Source organism: Trichoderma reesei, assembly GCF_000167675.1.
Source record: "Trichoderma reesei QM6a unplaced genomic scaffold TRIREscaffold_7, whole genome shotgun sequence".
NCBI lineage: Eukaryota > Fungi > Ascomycota > Sordariomycetes > Hypocreales > Hypocreaceae > Trichoderma > Trichoderma reesei.
The window spans coordinates 655,310-678,830 of record NW_006711154.1 but is presented as its reverse complement, the minus strand read 5'-3'; the positions used below and the strand labels follow the sequence as shown (position 1 = coordinate 678,830).

Sequence of the window (23,521 nt, the reverse complement as noted above, 5' to 3'; positions counted from 1 at the left end):
CATCACAGACTCTGGTCCCCTTACAGGCACTGGGGCAGCTCTTCGAGAGCGGCTGTCAAACAGCATGTTGCTACAAACTGCAACGATCAGTCATGTGATGTTTCATGCTGGCTCAATCCTCTCCCATCCCTGTTGACCTACTCCGCCTGCAGAAGAATCTTTTGTGTGCAGCATCGCTCACCCGCATGCTAGGTGTCTCACACCTAGACGAACCAAGGCTGGGAAAATGGGTCTGCCCGGAGAATATGGCTCTGCGGTCTCTCGCGCTCCACTCTCTATGCAGGGAAACCCATCACGATGAGACTGGAACTCACTCCTGATACCGAAAGGCATGACTTGACTTCAAGCTTAAGCCTAAGGTAGCTGTCTCGTCTTACTGTACTTCAACCATACGGGGGACCTTTTGTGAGTAGGCTATGACTCATGAAGCAGTTGATGTCATCACACAGCCAATTCCAAAAGCTTATCAATCTCCATCTCATCTAGAGTTTTGGTCTCCAGAGTGTCAATTCAGTTGCCCTTGCATGGGAATGCCGCGCAAGATGCCACTTGTCTAGACACGTTGATGGGCATACATATGTACGGAGTACGGGGCAGATTGTGGCGGAAGCACAGCGCCAAGAGCAATGGGCCACTGCTCGTACTCAGATGCGAATGCATACTACAAGGAAACGTCGCGCCGAGATGCCTGGCTGTATGCAAGGCGGCAGCCATGTCTCACCTTTTCCATGCTTTGGTATGATGCATGATGGGAACGGTGATCCCTTGCTGCTGGACACGGGATCAAGTGCAATGCCATTGGCACTCACTCAACTTCGTACGAGATATTACGGAGTCCTAGCGCTGGAAGCTGTATCGTGAAGCACGGAGTAGGTAGGGAGCACATACCGCCAGTATTACTGCCTGGTAGTGCTGCAAAGATCCCGCGGAAGGGGTGTGATCTCTTGGCGTGCGTTTGGTAGAAACAAGAGGTACTACTAGTACTAGTAGTATGCGATGTGCATGCGTTTACAGGTAGGAAGGCCACAAAGCACATCTATTTAGCTAACATGAGAGCCAGGACGATACTATGGACCATGCCACGCCTAGCATGCGTATGGATGGCAAGGGAGAAGCCGGCAAGGTGCAGACCGGAGAGGATCATATGCTCGTCGAACCTCACAGCTCTCTCATGACCTCTTCAACGGCTTTGGCTGCCAGCCGCCTCCTCTGCGCCTCGCCCATGCCCTCGCCCATTTCCCTAGCCGCCTGAAGCTTCCTCATCATCTTCTCCACCTTGGCGACATCCTCGTCGTCGAGGTCGCGATCTTCCGCCTCGCCGGGTTGGTCAACCGCAGCAGCCGAGCCTGCGCTGACATCGGACACCTTGGACTGATCTGCCTCGCCTTGCTTTGCGGAGGCGGAATCGCCAACCTCAGGGTCGAGTCGACCTGTGTTCCATATCGCCATTCGCAAACCCTCAAAGTCGGAACGGTCAACACCAAAGTCCAAGCTCTCGGGATCGAAATTTGCCAAGTCATCATCAGACTTGTCGGAGCGCGTTTCGCTGAATTCGGAGACGGGGCCATCGTTGAGCTGTTCCCAGTCGTTTGACTCGAGGGCTTCCTTGACACGAGGTATGCCCGTCTTTTCTGTTGCCATGATGTCTTCAGTCAGTGAGATATCCCAGTAGTAATACAACATTTACCCAGTGCCAGTAGGACAAGGACAGCCCGAAGGGGGGGACCTTGAAGAAACAGCATACCTCCAAATTCGTTCTTCTCCTTTTGCCCGCTTTTCAGCTGCACAAACTCCATCCCAAACTCAGAGCACAGCTCATCCCAGTCATCGGCATCGCCTTCACCAATGCCAACCGCCAGCCTGACGCCATCCCAGTCCCAACCACCAAGGCCTTTCTGAAGGACGCTGCCAACATGCCGAATGAGGCTAGGGAGTTGGTTGTCCGCAGTCAAAGCCGTGGGACTTGCGCTGGGTATCGCAAATACGAGGACAAGGCCGCCCAAGACGGCGAGGACCTCGCGGGCCTCGTCCGAGAGGAAGGATGAGGCCCACTCCGAGGGGGAGGCGATGATGTCCAGCCAGATGGGGACGGAGGCGGTGTAGTAGGAGGTTTTGAGGTGCAGGTCGTGGGTTGTGCCGGCGAGTGATGTTGATGCTGGCTCTGGTGATGAGCCGGTGAGATCTGGATTGTCGGTGTCAGTTAGTAGTCTAGACCTCTGCATCATGGCTGGTGAGACGATGGGAGTCCATCTGACGTGAATGTGGAAGTGAGGTTGTGAAGATTGGCAATGGTTCCAAGGTGTAGCACATATAGAGGCCAGTTCCAGATAATCTTGCGCTATAATTCAGATATAGGGTCATATATCGTGACTACGATATATACTCTAGATAGATTGAATGCCCTCTCCTCCGCCGACACGCCGCAAAAGACGCATCTTGACCTTGCAAGAATATGGGAGAAGAAGAAAAGCATACCTTTGATGACTCGACTGAGATGATGTTCCGACCCCTCAAGGCTGACAGCCAATATCCTCCTCGGATTCGAAATGTCCATCCTTTGTGAGACCGCGGCTATCACCCTCTCTCTCTCTCTGTCTCCTTTTCCACGTGCTTGCCGTCTAGAGATACTGGGACTTTGGAGTTGCGGACAGTTGCGGTGAAATGAGTTACTGGACCACCTTGGTAACAGAGCGAACCAGAGAGAGAGAAAAAAAAAAATTAAGTGCCGACTCCTCGTAAAGTTGAGTTGAGAAAAGGTGATGAAGATGTAAGTTTGATCGTTTTGGATGGTGGAAAGTCCGGTGCTTAAAGTGAGGTGCTGGCTGGTCAGCCACGTCCGATTGCTCACAAAGGCGGGGGCAAAACGATTGGCTGGAGGGGCAAAAAGGCTGCTTTGGTGTGGGGTGAGAGGGATGCAGAGGTTACGATTGCTCCTGTGATGGACCCGCCAGCAGCAAGAAGAATATTATACTGGTGTAGTAAAACGGTTCACGACTGATATTGATGAGGATACAAGTAAATGGCTGAATGAATAACATCATTCCATGTATCGAAAGAAAAGACCAGTTCAAATGCTAAAGACTGTCTGTACATGAGGAATAGCTCCGCAAAACGCTTCACTTAGATCATCAAATGCTACCCTGTAAACTCCCAAAACTCCGTCACCGAAAGCAACTTCTCTTTCCAAGTCAAGTGCTCAGAGAGAGACCAAAACGAAAAAAAAAGGGGCAATATCCAAGAGATCCATGTCTTCATACCATTGACGTTGATCGCCACGAGTTTCACAAGCAGCTGACAAGCTCCCCTTCACCGTCTTCCAAACTTGAAGCGCCGGGGCGCGCTGTTGCCGCTGTCGCCTCCCCATCCAAACGATCGGTTGACGACGCCCATGGCTTCCACGCCGGCCTGCACCATGCCGGCAAAGCCACCGGCCTGGTCGGCAGGCTGGTCGGCCCTCTCCACGTCGCCCTGGTCGAGATGCCCCTGCCTGCGTTCCAAGACGGCCTTCTGGATGGCTCTCGCCCACATCTGGTACCACTGGGCCTCGCTCATGGAGGCATAGCGACGCTCCACGCAGCCCGTGCCGTCGGGCTCGTCACGGCTCATGGCCCATTCGGCATACACCGTCTCCCAGCGCTTGGTGCGGAAGAACAGGTAAGGCCAGGCGAAGACGAACAAGAGCGTCAGCATAAACATGACCTCGATCCACTTGGTCAGGCGCATCCGATTCACACGGCAGGCGTTGTAGATTTCCACGCGCGAGTTCCGCACCGGGAACGTGATGCTGGTGTGGCCCCGGTAGTTGGTGTCGTGGACGAGGCGTTCCAGCTGCTTCTTGAGATAGTCCCAGTCCCAGCCGGTGACACGGCGCTCAAAGACCATGTTCTTGAGGCCGGCACGGCTCGCACAGAAGCGGTGGCACCACTCCTCGACGGAGGGCTCGCCGTTCTCGATGATGCCGCCGCTGCCGCCGAAGCCGGGGGCGCGCGTGGGGAAGACGGTGCCACGACGGACCTTTTCCAGGTTGCCAACGCTGTGCAGTTGTCGCCAGGCGCCGTTGACAGGGTCCCGGATGTTGACGTAGAGAAGGTGTGTGAGCTCAATCTCAATGTCAAAGTCCACCACGGTGACCTGCTCCGTCTTGTCGTCCGACCTGCGGCGAGTCTCGGTGTGAGTGCCGCGGATCTGCGCAAACGGCCGAGGCGGCAGCTGGGCAAGCTGGACGAGAGTGTCGTTGAGGAACTTGGGGTCGGAGTCGAGGCGGGGATCCAGGTAGTAGACGGTATCTGAGCGAGCATCACGCTTGAAGGGCTCGATGGTCAGGCCGCCGGCTCCGGGGCCGGTGGTGGGAGCCAGAGGGTCGATGAAGGGCACGGCATCGTTCTCGTGCTCGTCATACAGAGGAGGCAGATCGTCGGCAGCGAGCTCGGCAGGGTCGTCGTCAAAGTACGTCTGGCGATGATTGCCCAGATTCGCCGCGGAGAAGGTGGCCGAGGTTGGGTTGAGAGAGATGGAGCCTGCGGCCTCGGCCAAGGGCGATGCAGGGCCGCCGGCCGGAGACGGAGGAGGGAGGAAGTCTGGCTTTCCCATGTTGGTGAGGATGGGGGGAGTATGATGGGTAGGTAGGAAAAGGGAAGAAGAGGAGGGGAAGAAGAATAGAGGATACGGTGAGAGGCAAAAGGATACGAGATGGAAAAGAAGAAAAAAGGTGGTGTCGACGGATTAAAAGACGGGGAATCGATAAGGGAAAAAGAAGCTTAAAACCGGTGAGAGAGGCAGGTACGTAAGCGTCAGGTGTAGCGGTGGTTCCTGGCCTGTTCAAGTTCAAGTTGTCTCTTTTCCTGTCGAGATTTCCTTCTCTCAACTCGCTCTTCTTCGACTGGATAAAGCAGGGAAAATCGTGCTCGTCGGACTCTCTCGAACAAAATCCTCCAACTCTTCAGTCAATAGTCGGGAGAAGCAAGACGGGGCTTCAATCCCTCGGCTTTATCTCTCTCTCCGGGCGAATCGCTGGGCAGACAGACAGGCGTAGGTGCCCTACTATGGATATGGGATGCAGGAGTGCGTCGATAGCTAACAAAAACAACTGCGGCTGAACGGCCCTAGAAGCTCGTCTTGCTTGCTGGCTTACGTCGCTCGCCGCTTTGATTCTTCAGCACCGCCTCCACTTGTTCGTGGCATGATGCCCGAAGCGGCAACGCCCGACTCGACGCCGTCGTGGCTTCGCGGCATTTCACCTGCTGCCCAGATGAAACGAGGGCGAGACGAGGCGAGGCCGACGAACCGTGTCAGCTTGGAGGCATTGGACCAGCATGGTTCACATGCTGGTTCACATCTCAGGCGTCTGTGACTACGGACTACCTGTATGGCGCTGCTCGACGCTGTGGGCTCCCTCTTCGACGGGCAGCATGCAGACGATAAAACCACCAGACAATGGGAGCAAAGTCACGACACCAGGCTGATACTCACAAAGACTGTCCCTCCAAAGCGGATCGATCGCTTCTCTGAACAGATAGTACTAGTACGAAACATCATTTGATCGTTCGGTATTGGTCAAAGGCTTCTTCGCCAGCCCACCTCTGCTCGTGGCCCTTGCCCATGAGACGGCTTCTGCCTTGGAGCTACCCCACCTCCATTGTCACCTCTCCGTATCGTGTCTGAATCTGCCACCATTGTTGATACGACTTGACGACCAACAACAGACCAGTACATGCTTCGGACCAGTGTTCGGCTTGCACGCAGCCGCTCTCTGCTAATGAATCTCTATGCTCGCTGGGAACAACGACTAGCTCACCAATGGCACGCCAATGATTCTACAGCGGAGGCGCGGTAACACATCTTCTGCATTCTGTATCTCGCCTGGCTGAGGATTTGCCGCGCGCCAGGTTGACGTGCCCCACAGCCCGATGATGGAGGCTGAGTGCTTCCAAGTCGAAGCAAGACGAGGACGAGTGAAGCCAACATCAATGACACTCTTCCCATCTAGCCACCATTTATATACCCATATCGCTATGTAGGTATATACCTCTAGACAGATCCTTGACTATATACTACCAATACTGTTGATTCGTCATCTGGCAAGTAAAAGTCGCAACCATCCTGGACATGTTAACCATGGACCCTGTCACCATAACCTCAGGTGTCTTCCATATTCTCACGGGAGCTCTCGAATCCAGCAAGTCTCTACACGAGACTGTCCAGTCCTTTAAAAACCACGAGCGTACAATACGAGAACTCCGCTCCGAGCTGGAATCGCTCATACAGGTCCTCGAGTCCCTCAGAAGCATAGTCGCTTCCGATGAAGAGGGCCCCGTGGTGTCGATGCTCAAGAACCCAGTCCTTCGCTGCCACCAGATATGCCAGGAATTCAACGCCGTCATCATCAAATGCACCAGGCATTCCTCCGGCGGCTCTCGCACAAGCTTCCGGGACTGGACTCGGATCAGATACATGGGCGGCGACGTGAGAGACTTCAAGGACATGCTGGCCGGCTATAAAGCCACCATTGCCGTTGCCCTCGGGAGCCTCAACATGTGCGTTTCTCTATTCCTCTCCATGATTGATTGATTATACATCGCGGAAGGGCAGTTCTCCTCTTGTTGCCTTCAGCTGACACTTGTCAATGCAGGCAAACTGCTCAGGTCACTCGCGAAACAATACATCAGCACAACGAAATGATCCAGGAAACAACAGCCGATCTCGAGGCTCATCTCCGCGACATCGACCAGAAGCTATCCGCTATAACGAACCTCCTCCACCAACAACAACAACAGGACCCTAGCCCTCTTCCTGATGACGAGAGCACAGCGCAGAGGCAAGAGGAGGAGAGACAACGCGCCCAGCAATGCCTCCTCATATGCGAGAACGCAACATCTCTCCTGCAGAGCCTGCAAGACAATCTTCCACCGCAACATGATAATATGACAACAGACGAATCCTCCCGCGCCAAAACAGCCCTGGCTCTCAGCGATGCTAGAGATAGGATCCTTCTCGCGGCTTCTGAACTGCAACAACAGCTCGCAGCTACAACAACAACAACAAACCCCTTAACGATAAAGCCGTCCAGCACCAAAGCCATCTCGCTTCTAGTACCGCAACAGCTGCAGGAGGACCAAACCAGCCTCCTTAGAGAACTCGTCACGGCGAGACAGTGCCTCCAGGTCTGCAGCCTCGCCGCCGAGCAGGCATCATCCCTGAGGCGAGGCGTGCACGTCTTTGACGGCGTGTCAGCACAGGACAATAGCCAGCAGATCATCGTTACGACCGGCGGCGGCGGCGGCGGCAGCGACCTGATTAGCGCCAAGAACATCAGGGCAGGACACTTCTCGACCCAGTGGCTCGGATGCATATCGGATGCCTCGCTGCAGCAGCTCTCCGCCGACCGCGCCGCTTCTTTTACGTACTTGCGATCGCCCTCATCCGCGGGAGAAACTGATCCTTCGTTGGGAAACAAGAATGGGTTGGGATGCAAGTTGCGGGAAGGGGGGATTGTTGGTATTAAAAGTATGAGTGGCGGACTCAGCTCGCAGAGTAGGTAAAAGGGGGGTTCGGAGGAAAACACCTGAACAAGGAGAACAGTCACGAATATGGAAAGTTAACAACCTGACATGAAAGTCTGGCGTGCCATATCCAGCTTCGTCTCTGGCCCCGTTTTCTCTCATTGTTGTAAAAACCATCCCACCTGAGATTTTGTTTCAATCTCACCGTCAGTTGCCTTATACGCTGTTTCTATCACTCGAATACGGATTGCCATCAATAGTTTAGCCGCGGCAGTAATCGAGTAAATGAAAGCTTTCAATAATACTTCTATGTACTATCCAAGCATAAAGATAAATACTAATCATGCTCATACATCATGTTTTGTGTGCCTGTCCTCTCGACACCTAATGTACTTTGTTCTGTTCTATCAGTCTCCTCAACCCCCCTTTTTGGGTACGATTGTTGTACCAGTAACATTATTAGTTGGTTTCGTCAGTCTTTTCATCGACTTCTCTGTCTCGGGCTGCGCGCGTCTTTGCCTCTAACTCTGCGCTTCTCGCTCCTCACGTCCCGAATCCCACTTCTTCATGGCGGCCAAGAGCAATGTGTCCATGTCGCCACTAGTCTGGCACATGCTTCTGAATGTTCCGTCCTTTTTGTTGATCAGCTTCCATGGGTGGTCAAACTCGACCACCTCACCCTTGTCCAGCACGAGCACCTTGTCGTAGTCCACGATGGTCTGAAGACGATGCGCAATCGTGATGACGGTCCCGGTGAGTTCGCGGATGGTCTTCTGAATCTTCGAGTCCGTGTTGTAATCAATGGATGCTGTAGCCTCGTCCATGACCAAGACGGTGGGCTTCTTCAGCATCGCTCGTGCCAAGCACAGCAGCTGTCGTTGGCCCTGGGAGAGATTGGAGCCGGATTCGGATACGGGAGAGGACAGATCGAGGAATATATTCTTGTTTGTGGCGATTGAAGGGGTACGGCTGCCAGATGAGACCCCTGAGCTCTCCCCTTCGGCTGTAATCTGGCCGGTAGGGGTGGTGGGGCTGACAGCCTCGTCCTCTCCAATAAGTCGCACGCGCCTCAGAGCCTCAAACACTTGCTCGTCCGTATACTGATCGAACGGATCAAGGTTCGTTCGAATCGTACCCATGAAGAGTGTGGGATCCTGGGGCACAATAGTGATATTCTCTCGGAGATCCTGAAGACCAATCTTGCTGATATCAATGCCGTCGATGATGATGCTTCCTGAATCGGCTTCTAGGGCACGGAAAATGGCCAGTGTCAAAGAACTTTTGCCTGCGCCAGTTCGACCCACGATTCCAACCTTTTCCCTCGGGTTGATCTTGAGAGAGATTCCTTTGAGAACCGGATCCAGCTCAGCACGGTACCGAGCAGTGTAGTTGACAAACTCGACACCGCCCTCGGCAGGCCAGTTCTCCGGGGGTCGGCAGTCCTCAATGATAGCTGGGGCCTCTTGTTCGACATCTAGATATTCCTTGACCCGCTCCATGGCGTTCATGTTTTGCTCGTTCATGCCGTATTGGCGAACAAGCCACAGAACGTTCTCTGTAAAGTTCAACGCGTAGCTCAAGGAAATACCTGCCGCACCGGCATCAATCTTGCCCAAGTTCTTGATGATGAAGACACCTGCAAAGAAAGAAACCAGGTTGCCGAGTAAATCAGCTCGAAACGCGAGCCATCTGTTACAGGCCCAGAGATAGATGAAAGGCCGGCTCTGCAAGTTAATCTTGGCTAGATTGTCGCGAATGAAGCGTCTCTCGTCACCGTACGCTCGAATCGTTGTCATGCCGCTGAGGGTCTCGCTGAACTGCTGGAAGAGCGGGCTGCGCTGGACCGACTCCAGGCGCTTCAGGGCGCGAGAGGCGCGTAGATAGAAAGCGGCAACGACATAGAAGAGGATAGCGATGAAGAAAGCAGCAATGAGGAAGCGAGGAGTAATGATTGCAATAAGCACAATCGTCACAATGAGGGAGAGACCGCAAGTCATCATACCAATGGCCGTGGGCGCGATTTCCTGATCCACAGCCTCAAGGTCCTTGCTGAAGCGGTTCATGAGCCGACCGTGAGGGGTCACGTCGAAGAACTTGAACTTGGCTCGCGTCACAGAGGTGATGAATCGGTCGTGGATACTCTTCGATGCAGTCAGAGAGCCAAAGAAGATCCAGACGTCTCGGATCAGAGCGGCTACGGCGCCAATAACACCGATTAGGGCAAGTCCACCGAGATAGTAGGCGACGTTGACTTGCGGCACTGCTGTCGGACGAGGCTGGAGGAAGTCTTGCGGAATGTCCAAAATGTCGGGAGCTGGCCGAACAAAAGATTGCGCGTCGTTGCCCAGGGTGGCCACAGAGGCCCAGGATCCCTTGAGGAAAGATGCGGCGCCATAGACGTGAGAAAAGGTGCTGTATGAGACATTGGCCGTCTCTTCTTCGATGTACTGATTGGCCCACTCTCGAACCCAGATGTTGGTGGCAACAGTCGAGAGTTGCTGCATGCCAAACACCATCAAGGCGACAATCCAGAACCACCAGGGCCCCATCGAAGACAGGTAGGCCTTTAGAACCGACCATTTGACGGCTCCCGTGGCCACTGTCTCGTCCGAAATGGCCTTGGATGCTTCTGCCTTCTTATCCTTCTTGGAGCTGTCTGCAGCGCCGGAGGCGTCGCCGTTGCCGTTAAGCATGGTCTCCTCATCGCCGACACTGGAAGGTACGCGTGATGGCACACGAGAAGCCACGTGGGAGGCGGGCCGAGAGCGCTGAATTTCCTCGCCGAGCTTGCCCGAGGCGATGACCTCCTGTGAGGGCCCCTGGGCGGTGACCCTGCCGTTCTCGAGCAGAACAACGTAGTCGGAGGAAGGGACACAGAGCTGCACATTGTGCGTAACGAGGATGCAGGTGCGGCCCTTCATCAACGGACCGTTAATGCAGTTGGTGAAGATCCATTGGGCGGTATGTGAGTCAACGGCGCTGAGGCAGTCGTCGAGGAGGAGGTGAGCCGAATTCGAATAGAGGGCGCGAGCCAGAGAAATGCGCTGCTTCTGGCCTCCAGAGAGACTTATACCCTTTTCGCCAACTAATGTTTCGTCTCCGTTGTCAAGGATTTCGAGATCGCGCTGCAGAGCGCAAGCGACGATGACGTCGTTGTATCTTTGTTCATCGTAGGGCGCGGCAAAGATGATGTTGTCCTTGATATTGGCGTTGAACAGCCATGCAGCTTGGGCGACATATGCAATGGTATCAGCGAGTCCGGTCTCGGGATCGGGGCGAACGTCTTCTCGGCTGCGACCGCCAGGGCAGAACACCTTGCCTTCCACGAGCGTCATCTCGCCGAGAAGCCCCATGAGCATGGACGACTTGCCAGAACCGGTTGGGCCAGCGATGATGTTGAGCTTGCCGATCTTGAAGTCAATGTCGAGATCAAGGAGCCGGAATGCCTTGGAGCCGTCTTCAGCCACACTGTCCTTTCCACCCCAGATCAGGGTGGCATCCCTAAAGCCAATGCGTTTCTTGCCGGTTTCGTCGACGTTGTCCAGGCCGAGCTGCTCATACTTCTCCGTCTCCTCCTCCATGAGGTACTCTTCCACTCGATCAATGGAGACCTTAGCTTCCTGGACGTGAGCAAACATATCACCAATGAGATCGAGAGGAACGCGAAGAAGCATGAAGAGCGAAATAGCCGTAAAGGCAACTGAGGGATATAGGGGCTTCTTCTCAACCAGGGTGTAGACCAGGAAAGAGAAGAAGGTGATGAGCACCGGGACCGAGTTCCAGATGGCAACCGCGAGAGCCCATAGGAGGAAACGAGAGCGCAGAGCCTTGAGCTCGGCTTGGCGCTTCTCATCGACAATCTTGCCGAATCGACGTTCCCAGGCGAAGAATTTGATGATGCGAATGTTCTGGAGGAGCTCGCTCGTCACATTGATGCGCTTGTCAGTAGCAGCCATAATGTTCTTGGAAGTCTGGTTGAAGCCACGAGCCAGCATGTAGTTGACGGGCAAGAGGAAGGCCATGACGACGATACCCGGAATGGCGCTCAAACCCATGAGCTGCCATAGCAGGAAGATGGAGACGGTCAGCTGCGTCGGGGCCGAAGCGCACAAGAAATGCAGGTAGGCGGTAATTTCGGCAATCTTGAAGCTGTCGACGGACATGAGGTTGATGATAGTTCCCAGGTTGGCCTGCTCATCAGCTCCAATCTTGACCTCGCTCGGCTTGGAGGACGCATTGGCGGCTTCGGCATCGTCCGAAGCGACGGCATTCTTCTGCTTCTTGCCAAGTCCAAGAGCGTGCTTGATTTTGCCGACGAGGCCTTTGCCACTAGACTCGACACCTTGGTCATTGTTCGGTTTGGCTTTTTCGCCGAGTAAAATCTTGTCCTTGCCGGCGGCAGCTTTACGGCGCAGTGCTTTGGCATAAATATCACCAACCATGATGGCACGGACATTGATACAGATCTTGCGGCCAATCCAAAGAGCCATACCATCGCAGTACGAACGGATGGTGTCAAGAACGGGGAGAGCAATTACGAAGAGCCAGAGAACGCTGACGGGCGCAAACTCGGGATGTTCCACATACTGCAGGATGGCCTTGAGGAGCAAGGTGGGGGCAAAGGTGAAGACGCCGGCAATGGCGGCAAGCAAGCACTGCATGAACAGCTGCCCACGGAAATACTTGAGCAAGTGCCACGAAAGGGCAGTTGTTTTCTTGGCAAGCCTGTAATTGGCAATAACGGCGGCGGCCTTGTCCTTGGGCAGGAGGTTCCAGACATCCTCCAATTCCAGGGGCCTCCTCCAGCCTTGCCAGACGATGGCATCGACCCAGGCGAAGCTGGCGATCGAGAACAGACTGGCGAGGGGTTCGCGAGAGGGCTCGATCCCATCTTCCCACTCCAACACAACCGTCTTGTTGCCCTTTCTAGTGCAGGCAGCAATGGCGAATAGCAGAGTGTTGAGGGCAAAAACCGCGGAGATGAGGCTCTGGGAGAGCTTGGAGTAAGGGTGGATGATGGCGGAGCGGAAGACAAAGACGGTGAGGACCCAATTGCAGCCGTAGATGGTGGCGGTGTGGTTCCAGATGTGAGGAATCCGCCACTTGGAGGTGCCCAGGGCGACTCGCAGTGTGGCCAGGATCAAGGTATACAACCACGTCGTCAAGCCAGCAATGGCCACCAGGTGGGTGCCAGGGCCGAAAGCACCAGTAACGAGAGCATAAGCGTTGATCGCGACCAGCCCAGCAAGGGTAAGCTCTTCAACAAACTGCGAAAGGCGCTGGCCGGTGGGAGTGTCGGCCTGCACAATCGAGCCCCTGGAGGTCACCTTGGCCAGAGCCAAGCGGCCGCCGTTGATCTCAAGGTCGTCGGAGTCGTCGTCGCTGTCGTCGGGTTGTTCGTCCGACGGGATTTCGGTGTGATTGGGCACGTTATCGTCGGCCGAGATGGAGCTATAACCCTTGCTCTTGCCATTGCGAAGACGGCCAATGCTGGAAAAAGCAAGTTGCAAGAAAGAGATACCAATTACTATTAACGGGAAGAGGACGGCGAGGTAGCTGTTCAATAATTGTACATTAGCCAAATTGTTCGTGGCAGCAGCAGAGAATAGCGCGTAGAAAGCATATGACGTGACTCGAGGGCCGACGGGGGGGACAAAAAAAACCTACTTTTTCTGAAAGCACAGGGTGAAGTCATCGACTCGCCAGAACGGCCATGAGCACTGAGCGAAGCCCATAATGGCTGGTTCTGGCTAGGGGCAAAAGCTGCCCGGCACGCAGGGTAGAAGAAAGTCGTAGCGATACTGGAAGAGATGATCTGGAACAGCCCGAGGCTCGAAGCAGGAGGGCAGCGCCCTGGCGGTTCCCGGCGGCGTTGAAGCTGCGCAGACTGTCGAGTTCGCGGGGCAAGGCGCGGTGTAAGAGGATACGGAAAAGATGAGAAAAGGAGACCCGAACGAGGACCAGCGGTGTCGTCTCCGTTCCTGGCGAGTGAGCTTTCGTCGTTGCCTCTCTAGACACTCATAGCGTCAACAGCTGCACGGGCATAAAGAAGGGACAATCAGCAAAGGTCGAGGGCCGAGTAGGAGAGGATGGAAGAGAAAAGCGGAAGAAAAGATTCGGAGGCGACGAGCGCCGGACAGGTCAAGGCAAGGCAAGGCAAGGCAAGGCAAAGGTATGACGGGGATGTACAGGTACGCCGAGCTTAGTCTTCCAACCGGGCTCTTGCTGTGGAGCAAGCGCTGGTAGCTCTCCCTGGCAGCGGTGCCGCGGGTGGGCATCAGGGCGCCCAGGCTTGCGGCGAGCTGCGTCAGGCAAGGTACGCCCGGAGGTGGAGGCAAGGACAGGCGCGCGAGTACCGGTACCTGCGCCTGTGCTGGCCTGGAAAGGTAATCGCGGCTGCTGTGGACTCGCTCTTGCTCGTACCGGCCAGACTAATACGGCATGGCAGCTGCAATCGGTGGGGAAAGAGCGGACAGCGAGCGTCCATTGCGGCTTCCGCGCGATTCAGTGGGGGTGGATGCCAGAAAGAAGGGACTTTTTGTCTTGTGCTTCCTCAGTATGCACTTGCAATATGAGTCTGTCGTGTAGGGCAGAAGTGGCATAAGGTATGATGAGGTTTGGTATCAAAGCGTGCCTTACCTGGTCTATCTCATAAGGTATCTGAGAATGGATTTGACGCTCTGCAATGTACGTACTAATGTGTGCTAACATGCGGAGCACATGCAGCAGTTCGGCGAGGGTGGATAGGTAGGCACCAGTAGGTAGCATCAAGAGAGATGCAGATGATGTTGAATGATCTTCTTGTTCGAACAACTTGAAGGCATCGTGGTCTCTAAGTATGCGACCACACAAAGCAACTAGCAAAGGTCGTGTCCCTGCCAGAACATTCGCAATCCCACCGGTCACTGGCCCGCCGGCACGGACGATGATGCAGTTCAGAGTCAAAGGCGGCGGTCGTGTGTGGGAGTGCTGGAACAAGAGTCACACGGCCGCAGCTGCATTAGTGCGATGCCCTGAAGCTGTTTCTCGCTGCCCAGAAGCACATGATGAGCACATAAGGTGATTACGGCTGCGGGCTTATACTCGGACAGGTACCTTGTAAGGAGTGCCACACAAGCGGACTCCGAGATCATGGATCTATCGCCGTTGCAAGAGTCAAAGAAACACGAGGCTGGCCTGCTAACTCTTTCGGGGCGATTTGGACGCTTGCTTATGCTCCCGCTAGGCCTGAGGCAGGCTTGAGCTCCGTATTGAGAGTTTTGGATGATGAACGACGAGGTACTGGGACCATTACAAAGATGCCGGCGGGCGAGACGAAGGGGACGCTGTCGTCTGGTCACAAAGTCAAATTGTCTTGCCTCGAAGCATTCTGCTGATTATCACGCACGTTTACCAGGATTGATAACTCGAGGGATGTGCCTGGATAGATTTTCGCGAATCTTAGTAGTACTAACCGGGTACCAAGGCAGTAAGGTAGGTACCTAGATAAGTACAATTACTTCTCATGTACTGCAGTTCGGCCGTCTTTGATGCATCTCGGCTCTGGCTCGCCCACCAATTGGCAGGCCGATCATCAGCTGCATCCATCTCCCGCATTTCCACGCATAAGAAGGTGTCATTCAATTGGCATTGCATCTGATAGCGTCGACTCACCAATTTGTTTACTGAGTCACCAGTCTTTGCGCAATGGCAGTGCGCCTGGCTTTCCAGACGTTCCTCTCACGGTGCCACATGCGCCGCCCTCCGGACTCGAGAATGCAATATCTCATCTCTGCACGACGAGTTCGAGATTAGTCCATCATCCGGAGCAAAACACTGGTATTCTCCCTCCATTGATCTTCATACCACCGTCAAACAAAGGCAGTCATTACCACCCTCCACGTGAACAGCATCCTATCCCTTTCTTCTTCTTCTTCTTCTTCTTCTTCTTCCATTTCCCTATTCCAGATGCTCGCCCACGCTAACAGACGGCCATGCACTTGTCCAACTCCACCACCGCCCCTCCCCGATCTTCCCCCTTGGGTCTGCAGAATCCATCAAATCTATTGTGTTGCCTCGCCTGAGGTGCCTTGACGACTGACTCACCGCTACGGCGGAGCCATTGTTACTAATGGCATTGACAGGATTCGGTGAGACTGTGTGGAGAGAGAAGGGCTCCGAGGCTGCAACCAGGCTGTCAAGATGATGAAATTAGCGGTGCCACCTCTCTATTCAACCTCATCTCAGCATTCTTATCTTTCCTGCTACAGCCGATCAATTCTGACAGTCGCTCCGAGCTGGCGCTGCTGCACTACTACTAATACCACCCATTCGGCGGCCCTGCAGCTACGCAGCAAGCACAAGGACATATTCCATGCATCAACATCCCAGCACGCACGCCATCCCGCGGACCCTCGACCGTCCAAGGAAGCGCCGATTCGCTGTCCAGCCCGTCTTTTCGCGTCGCCGCCCGTCTGGCAGGTAATACTAGGTGGTGGCTGTACCGGTACCTGAGCGAACTTCACGCAACGCGTTGACGCAGGGAGGGGGAGGGGAGGCCCAAGCTCCCACGGATCTCCCATCCGAGCGCTTATTCCATCGCAGATCGACCTCGTATTGCTTATTATCAGATCGCGGCTTGAGACAAAAAAGAAAAAAAAAGGAATGCCATTCCGACTAGTACTCTTGCGATGAAACGGATAGTGAGTCTCTCCTAATTGATACCTTCACCATCCAGCGTCGAGCCAACATAATGGCCTACCAGCTGGTTCTGCAGAAACTCGGGGAACAAAGCAAACATGCGCTTACAGAAAAACTAACCATGCGCACACAAATGCGACGCTCACCACCAAATGCCATGAACATATGGTGCTCGTATTTAGTACAACGTGAGTTTATATTTATTCTGCTCTCTCTATGCCTACTTTTGCAAAGGGATTATCGCCAAGTACTTGTGGTCACATGTAAAACTACCTTGGGTATCAGCTGCTCGGTGCCAAGCACCCGCAATGCTGGGTTCAGTAACCACGTTATACAAGCTCTCATCCCTAGATTGTGTCTCACTGTTCCAAAGCAGCCACGGTTCGTTCCAGTCGAGGTTTGGTATAGAAGAAAGAAAGAAAAAAAGAAAGAAAGATTACAGCAGAGTGTACCGTCTTTCGAAGCCCTCAAAAACCGCCACGTATTGCAGCCTCACTCTTCTTGAATAAAATTCCGGCGTCTACAGTATGCATTTAGAGGAAACACTCGACATTCTTATCAAATGCAATTCGAACCGTCTAGTAGTAGTAGTACATGTTTGGGCTTTCCCTGCCGGCCCATCTCGACGCCTCACCAGTCTGTGGGTAGCTAATTCATAGCGTGCCTTGCACAAGGTACTTGGAGAAAGGTAGGCACCTGTATGGACCCGACTGAACTGAGACACTGCGACACGGCATGTTAGGCGCCGAGATGCGTTGGGCCATGGAGTGTTTTCGGGCGGCGATGATGATGGCGGAGGTCTGCCCTCGGGGGTTGTGTGACGCGGCTGTCTCCTGTGTATGGCTACATATCATGGCAACCTCGAGTGGGAAGAAAACAACGAAAGAATCTTTGAAGGTGCGCTTGTTTGTGTAGTTGACTCAACTATATCGTCGTCAGATTGGACTATCTGAGACCATGGTAATATCTATCATATCACACCCAAGAGTCCACAGTCCTCTGCAGAAACCTTCATTACCTACATGTAGGATTATACCTAGATACAAGACATCGCTTCGTCAAAATCAACATCTTCGTGCAATCATGGCTTTTCAGCTGTCAACTTAACAGGTTCACTGCTTGGCGCCAAATGCCTTCATCGTCGACACTTCTTCCACCGGATGCTTGTTCAGACTCTCACACAGCTGCAAATAACTACCAATCAAAAACGCCCATGACCCCCTTTAAGCAGCGAATAAAGTCAGCAAAACGGCCACACCTCTTCTCCAGATTTAAAAAAAAAACCAAAAATGCAAAGAACTCACCAGAACGTAGCCAGGCCAGCCTCGTACTGCGCCCCCGAGTTATTGGCCGCCATCCCCAGCGCCCCAGACAGCGTGAATCCAAACGCCCCGACGAGATTCCAAAAGGCAATCTGCCACCCCAGCAGCTGGGGCGCGGGCTTCCACCACTTCTGCTGCGTCTCCAGCATGTACAGCGTGCTGCTGACAATGAAGCCGCTGCCCCCAATGACCTGCGGGATCCAGTACGCGGCGTTCAGTCTCCATTGAGGCGTGAGATGGTCGTTGATGCCAGGCAGCGCCGTGAACCCAGACACTCCAAAAACAGTAGCGCCTAGGAACTGCGCGACACCGGCGAGGAAGCCCAGCTCGTGGATATAGTGCGTGCGCAATTCATGCCAGGAAGGAAACCACTGCCAACTCTTCTCCTCTTGAGCTCCATCGGAGGTCGGTTGAGCTTCGAGCGAGGTGGCGGCTGAACGCTTGCCTACGAAATTGCGTCGGTTCTGGTGGTGATGGTGGCAGTGATGGCGATTCGCGACAACCCGGAGCCGGGGCTTGCTGTTGCCGCCACCGCTGCTGCTCCCATTCTTCTCAACGAGCTGTTCGACAGCCCAGCCGAAACAGCCCGATCGGTTGGCATTGATAGCCTCGAAGAGGAGTAGGATGGAGCCAACCTCGAAGAAGACAATGGCGCCGATAAAGGCCGTCACGCCGGCAGCCGTCGTTGTCTCGCCGTCGAACTCGGTCGAGGGGGCCTCCACGGGGAGCCAGACGAAGAAGCCCTACCTTGTACATCAGCTTCCCCATTTCCAATTAGATATTCCGGATGATGTACGTACGTTGATGACCCAGACTATGCTTCCCCACGTAAAGATAAAGGCCACGAGCCAGGAAATGTCCCAGACCGGATAACACACAAACGTTCTGACGACCGTTTTCAAGATCTCTCGGGGATGCGACGTCCGCCTCGGCGTCACGAAAGGCGCATCTTCCCCGGGAAGAGGCCGCTGGACGAGCAAGGCATGCCGGCCCTTGCGATTATCTCGCGACCGCCATAGGAACCTGATGTTTTTCGCGGGGACGTCTGCATTGGCTTCTTCTTTTGACGACTGGTCGTGCCGAGTATCAGCAGTTGCTGTAGCTTCGACATCGTCGCCGCTCTCGTGTGGTGTCTTTGTCTCGTCGGGGGACAACCCTGGAGATGAGAATGCGGAGTGGTCGAAATGGGCTCGTGTTGGATTGAGGAAGCGAAAGGGCCCTTCAGCGTGTCGCAGCGTCAATCTGGCGTCATGCTGGAATGGCTCTCGCGTGCGAAAGCGGTTGTTCCTCGCTGGCATTGCTGTCACCGAGGAGGGAATGCGACCTGGTGATGATGATCTCTAGCGCCAGAGACTGTGTCTTGTCTAGATTGTTTTGAGTCCAAGACAGCAGAACCTTGGGCAAGTCGAGCCAAGCAATCCATTGAAGACATCACCTGAGGACATGCCATGTAGAGTAGTATTGAAATTCTCGCCTGGCAAAGAGGCCGATGACGACAATTACATGGTTGGCGTTGCATGACACACCATCCCACTGGTTAGCCCATTCCAAGCTTGATGCTAGCTTCAGTTACCAAGTGCCGTTTCCCGCTCTCCCTGTTAGTGCTGCCGCCCTGGTTGGGGCACGGGCGTTAATACGTACTTTGATTCCTACGCAACCAGTAGCCACCAGCTCTGCTTCCCCGCAAACCCCAAGAGGCGTCAAGGCTTGGGCGTCAAGCCGATGCTTGTTCTTGAAGCTCGGACTGGTATCAAGCTGATACCCGGTAATATCTGAGCATATTCTTGGGGTACTCTGGTGCCAAAAAATCCGAACTTGGTCGCCTCGTAAGTATCCGTCAATTCCATAATCACCCAATTGGACGATGGACGGCTGCTGATATGCTTTATGTGCATTTGAATTCATAAACACAGCTCGCGGGTAAGCAAGGAGCCCAACCGTAAACACGACGCCGCATGTCCTTGACGTCCACTCCGAATGGCACCTCGCTAGGCAAACTCCCCGTTTGGTAGTAAAACAATCGTACATTCCATTGAAATATTTTTTGGTTCATACCCCTTATCCTCCCATGATATCCCCCTGTTGGTACATGGCTAGAATTTCCATGCAAGTCAAGAATTGACCAGAACAGTGGAAATCTCAAAGCGATTTTATTAAAGAACCATCGCCTCCCTGCCCCCAAATGGCTCCCTTTTAACCCATAATCATGCCCTTCATTCCGGAGAGGTCACCCTCCTTGGCAGCAATTTCAAAGTAGCCGTAGATGATGCTAGCAAACGATTCTGTTAGTTTCATCGTCATAGGGTTCGGGGTGAGGAGGGAAACATACGTGACAGCGAGAAGGGTACCGGTACCGGAGCCAAGAGCGCCCATCAGGTCGCTGGCAACGGACAGGGCACCAATGCAGGCACCGCCAAAGGCAGCGGCAGTGGGGATGATGCGCTTGAGCTCCTTGTACATGCTCTGGTCGCGGTGTCCGGCCATGACAAGTCCCTGGTCCTTGAGCTGCTTGGCAACGTCGCGAGGGCTGGAGCCAGAGACCTCAATCCAGGTCTTGGAGAAGAGGGCGCAGGCACCGAGCATGTAGATGATGTAGACGGCGGTGTGGATGGGGTCGAGCAGAGCATCCTTGAAGTTGAGGGGAGGAGACATGTAGTAGACGAGACCAGAGACCGCGTGGAGCTGAGAGGTGCCGTCCTTGGCCTCCCACACACCGAAAAGACGGACCAGGAGGTTCTCGGAGAAGCGAGAGTAGAGCATCTGGCTGATCAAGAAGACGTTGGAGGACAGGGCGGACTGCAGCATGATGGGCATGTTGGAGGTGTAGAACAGGCGAACGGGGTACGAGCCTCGGGCACCACGCTGGCGGTTGGACTTGACGGGGATCTCGACGCGGAAGCCCTGGAGGTAGATGATAGCAACAAAGACCAGGATGGTGGCGAGGAGGTTCATGATGTTGGGCAGGTTCTGCCTGTAAAAGGCCTCCTGGAGAGCACGCTGCTTGTTGGGCCAGGTCATGAGCAGGTGGAAGAGAGCGATGACGGCACCCTCGAACTCGGGGCCACGGCCGGTGTTGATGGTGGTGGGAGAAAAGGCCTTCCACATGATGGACTCGCAGATGTTGGTGGCAATGAAGAGCGAGATGCCGCTGCCCAGGCCGTAACCCTTCTGCAGAAGCTCATCGAGCAGAATGACAATCATGCCAGCAACGACCAGCTGGAGAATGAGCAGGAACACGATGCCGGCACCGAGATCGGAGGGAGATCCGTAGAGGCCGGTGAAGACATAGACGGTGGCGGTACCGGCCGACAGGATGAAGGCAAAGAGCTTCTGCGCAGTCTGGTAGAGCTCGCGATCCGACTTGAGGTCGAGGTTGACGTCAATGAGGTGGGTGCCGGCGAGGAGCTGGAAGACCATGCCCGAGGAGATGATGGGGGTGATGCCCAGCTCCATCAGCGTGCCTCGGTTACTCGCCATGACCATTCGCAGCCAGTATAGAGGGTCCGAGTTGTCGGAGGAGACAATGCCGTACAGAGGCATCTGGCTCATGACCAGGAAGATGAGGAGCGTCAATGCCGTCCACATCATCTTCTGGTTGAAGGGGATCTTGGTCTCCGGCTGCTGAACCTCGGGGAGGAACGGCACGAACGGCTTGACCAGGTCGAGAAAACGTACTGCAGAGGCATCGTCCACGTTAGCAGCGTGCAATTGGGAGTCAATTGCGCGTTTCGAGCTCGTTGCGAGAGAGACCGCGCGCGACACAAATCTGGCCACAGGCCATGGCCATGGTGGGGGAATTCAAGAGGCAAACTCACGAGAACTCATGGCGGCGGCTGGAGGAGAAAACCCGGGAGAAGGAAAAGGACTAATTCATCCAAGGAGAGACGGATGAAGAGAAGAGAAGAAAAGTCGAGCTGCGGCGAGCTCGGGGGCAGAAGAAGAGGTGGGTGGATGGCGAAGGGAAGCTGGACAAGGTTGCGATCTGGCTTCAAGCGCCGAAATGTCAATGTGGCCCGAAGCCAGACCGGGCGGCACGTGACCCGCACGTTGTTGAAGCGTGGCCTCGACCTGCGCCTGCAGGGATTGATCCATGCTGGATGCTGGCGACCCCAACCCCAAAAACCCTCCACAGCGCTATGAATCATCAGTAAGGTAATACATAACACGCCAACCAGGTTTAAGCCACTTGTTTGGGGCTTGTGGAGGGGAATTTTCTGGATCAGTGGGGGGATAGGTATCTGATTGATGACTGTTTCTGCTGGATATTCTTCAGACTTGTCGTTACGCTTGAGAAGCTGCAGCAGAGCTCGAAGAGGAAGCTGAATCTATCTAGTACTTCACTCACAATCTGGCCCTAAAACACCAGTCGTCCTGGTGGGATGAGACCCTGATCCGGTGTGCTGCCGAATGCTTGGCCGCGGAGCACGACTGCTGCGCTATGCATCGACAATGGCCGCTCACGCACCTCCAGCTGAACCGTTGCTGGTTGTCCTAGGCTCGACAGGCACGGGTAAATCCGAGGTTAGCCTCTCTCTCTGTCCCGACTGCAAGAGACGTCACCATGTTCTGACGGCATCTCATCTCACAGCTAGCCGTCGAACTGGCACGGCGGTTCAAGGGCGAGATCATCAACTCTGATGCCATGCAGCTTTACGATGGCCTGCCCATCATCACAAACAAAATCAGCCACGAGGAGCGGCACGGCATCCCGCACCATCTTTTAGGCCACATCCCGCTGGACGACGCTCCGTGGGACGTGGAGAAGTTCAAGACTGAAGCCAGCAAGGTTATTGGCGAAATTCGCAGCCGTGGAAACTTACCCATTCTCGTGGGAGGGACGCAATACTATGTCGACCCTCTTCTCTTTAAAGACGTCATCCTCGACGATGTAAAGGCGGACCCCTCTCTGTCATTCCCAATCCTGGAGCAGCCTACAGACGTGCTGCTGGAAGAGCTGAAGAAGGTTGACCCGATTATGGCGGAGAGGTGGCACCCGAATGACAGACGCAAGATCCAGCGATCACTCGAGATTTATCTTCATACAGGAAGGCCTGCATCCGAGCTGTATGCCGAGCAAGTACAACGTAAAGCTGCGGCCGCTCAGGACGCAGGGACCAGCCTGCCTTGGGAGAAGTTGCTCTTCCGGGTTTATTCAGAGCGTGAGACGCTGACTGCGAGACTGGACAGTCGAGTGGACAAGATGCTCGATGCTGGGCTGTTGAACGAGGTTCAGGAGCTGTTTGATATGAAACAGCGCAAGGCTGCTGAGGGACAGATCCTGGACATGACAAAGGGTATATGGCAGTCCATCGGTTACAAGCAGTTTGAGCCATACATGTCCGCCAAACAAGAGGGCAAGGGCCCGGAAGAACTGGAGAAGCTAAAAAACAGCGGACTGGAGGATATGAAGACGGCAACGCGCCGGTACGCCAACTATCAGACCAAATGGATCAGGCTGAAGCAGATCCCACGCCTGAAGGAGCAAGGCCCCGGGGCGTTTGACAGCTTATACGTGGTCGACAGCACCGACGTCTCACAGTTCAAGACCAAGGTTATTGAGCCTGCTGCCGAGGTTACGGCAAAGTTTCTCGCCGGAGAGCCCAGGCCGATGCCGACCGAGCTATCAGACGTGGCCCGCGAGCTGCTCACGCGAGTGAGTGAGCCTCCGCCCAAGGAAACTCCGGCGAAGAAGACGTGCGAGATATGCCAGACGGTCTGCGTGACGGAGCAGGCTTGGCAGAGGCACATCAAGGGCGCCGCGCATAAGCGGGTCATGAAGAAGAAGAAGAGGCTGGCCCTTGTGCCGGTGGATCAGAGTCCAGACGACCGCTCCGATGCGGAAGCGTCATCAGAGCCTGATGTAACCTCGCTCTTTGCTCCTTGAGACGGCATTCTTACCATTATATACGACCAGTGGCTGAACCGCAACAACGTGATATACTGCAACTACATGCCATGCCAGCTCGCAAGAACATTGAAAACCAAGTCTATAAGAGTAGACTCGACGCTTCTATTCGCTTC

At 54.5% G+C, this 23,521-nt stretch overlaps 7 protein-coding genes across 7 annotated transcripts; 2 read left to right on the top strand and 5 right to left on the bottom strand.

Annotated features, from left to right (window-relative positions):
- Positions 1 to 1,158: 1,158 nt before the first annotated feature.
- TRIREDRAFT_3529 (uncharacterized protein) lies at positions 1,159 to 2,222 on the bottom strand (the record flags this gene model as incomplete). The annotated part of the gene is made up of 2 exons (XM_006964321.1): positions 1,159 to 1,631; positions 1,745 to 2,222. The coding sequence occupies 2 exons, from the start codon at positions 2,220 to 2,222 to the stop codon at positions 1,159 to 1,161; spliced, it is 951 nt and encodes a 316-aa protein (XP_006964383.1).
- Positions 2,223 to 3,348: 1,126 nt separating this feature from the next.
- On the bottom strand, positions 3,349 to 4,416 carry TRIREDRAFT_29710 (uncharacterized protein; the record flags this gene model as incomplete). The annotated part of the gene is made up of 1 exon (XM_006964347.1): positions 3,349 to 4,416. A coding segment is annotated over one exon (1,068 nt), but the record flags the coding sequence as incomplete, so codon positions are not given.
- Positions 4,417 to 6,114: 1,698 nt separating this feature from the next.
- TRIREDRAFT_106437 (uncharacterized protein) lies at positions 6,115 to 7,538 on the top strand (the record flags this gene model as incomplete). The annotated part of the gene is made up of 2 exons (XM_006964637.1): positions 6,115 to 6,533; positions 6,629 to 7,538. 2 exons carry the CDS (start codon positions 6,115 to 6,117, stop codon positions 7,536 to 7,538), a joined length of 1,329 nt encoding a protein of 442 aa, XP_006964699.1.
- A 482-nt stretch (positions 7,539 to 8,020) lies between these two features.
- On the bottom strand, positions 8,021 to 13,234 carry TRIREDRAFT_22104 (uncharacterized protein; the record flags this gene model as incomplete). Its single annotated transcript, XM_006964335.1, has 3 exons — positions 8,021 to 9,775; positions 9,857 to 13,055; positions 13,221 to 13,234. The coding sequence occupies 3 exons, from the start codon at positions 13,232 to 13,234 to the stop codon at positions 8,021 to 8,023; spliced, it is 4,968 nt and encodes a 1,655-aa protein (XP_006964397.1).
- A 4,175-nt stretch (positions 13,235 to 17,409) lies between these two features.
- Positions 17,410 to 18,798, bottom strand: TRIREDRAFT_121399 (uncharacterized protein; the record flags this gene model as incomplete). The annotated part of the gene is made up of 2 exons (XM_006964460.1): positions 17,410 to 18,243; positions 18,301 to 18,798. The coding sequence occupies 2 exons, from the start codon at positions 18,796 to 18,798 to the stop codon at positions 17,479 to 17,481; spliced, it is 1,263 nt and encodes a 420-aa protein (XP_006964522.1). The 3' UTR covers positions 17,410 to 17,478.
- Positions 18,799 to 19,506: 708 nt separating this feature from the next.
- Positions 19,507 to 21,448, bottom strand: TRIREDRAFT_121397 (protein transport protein sec61 alpha subunit). The gene is made up of 3 exons (XM_006964459.1): positions 21,316 to 21,448; positions 19,830 to 21,174; positions 19,507 to 19,769 (listed from the first exon to the last, which is right to left on the bottom strand). The coding sequence occupies exons 1-3, from the start codon at positions 21,323 to 21,325 to the stop codon at positions 19,694 to 19,696; spliced, it is 1,431 nt and encodes a 476-aa protein (XP_006964521.1). The 5' UTR covers positions 21,326 to 21,448; the 3' UTR covers positions 19,507 to 19,693.
- Positions 21,449 to 21,949: 501 nt separating this feature from the next.
- Positions 21,950 to 23,384, top strand: TRIREDRAFT_59994 (uncharacterized protein; the record flags this gene model as incomplete). The annotated part of the gene is made up of 2 exons (XM_006964636.1): positions 21,950 to 22,021; positions 22,089 to 23,384. 2 exons carry the CDS (start codon positions 21,950 to 21,952, stop codon positions 23,382 to 23,384), a joined length of 1,368 nt encoding a protein of 455 aa, XP_006964698.1.
- Between the last annotated feature and the right edge of the window lie 137 nt (positions 23,385 to 23,521).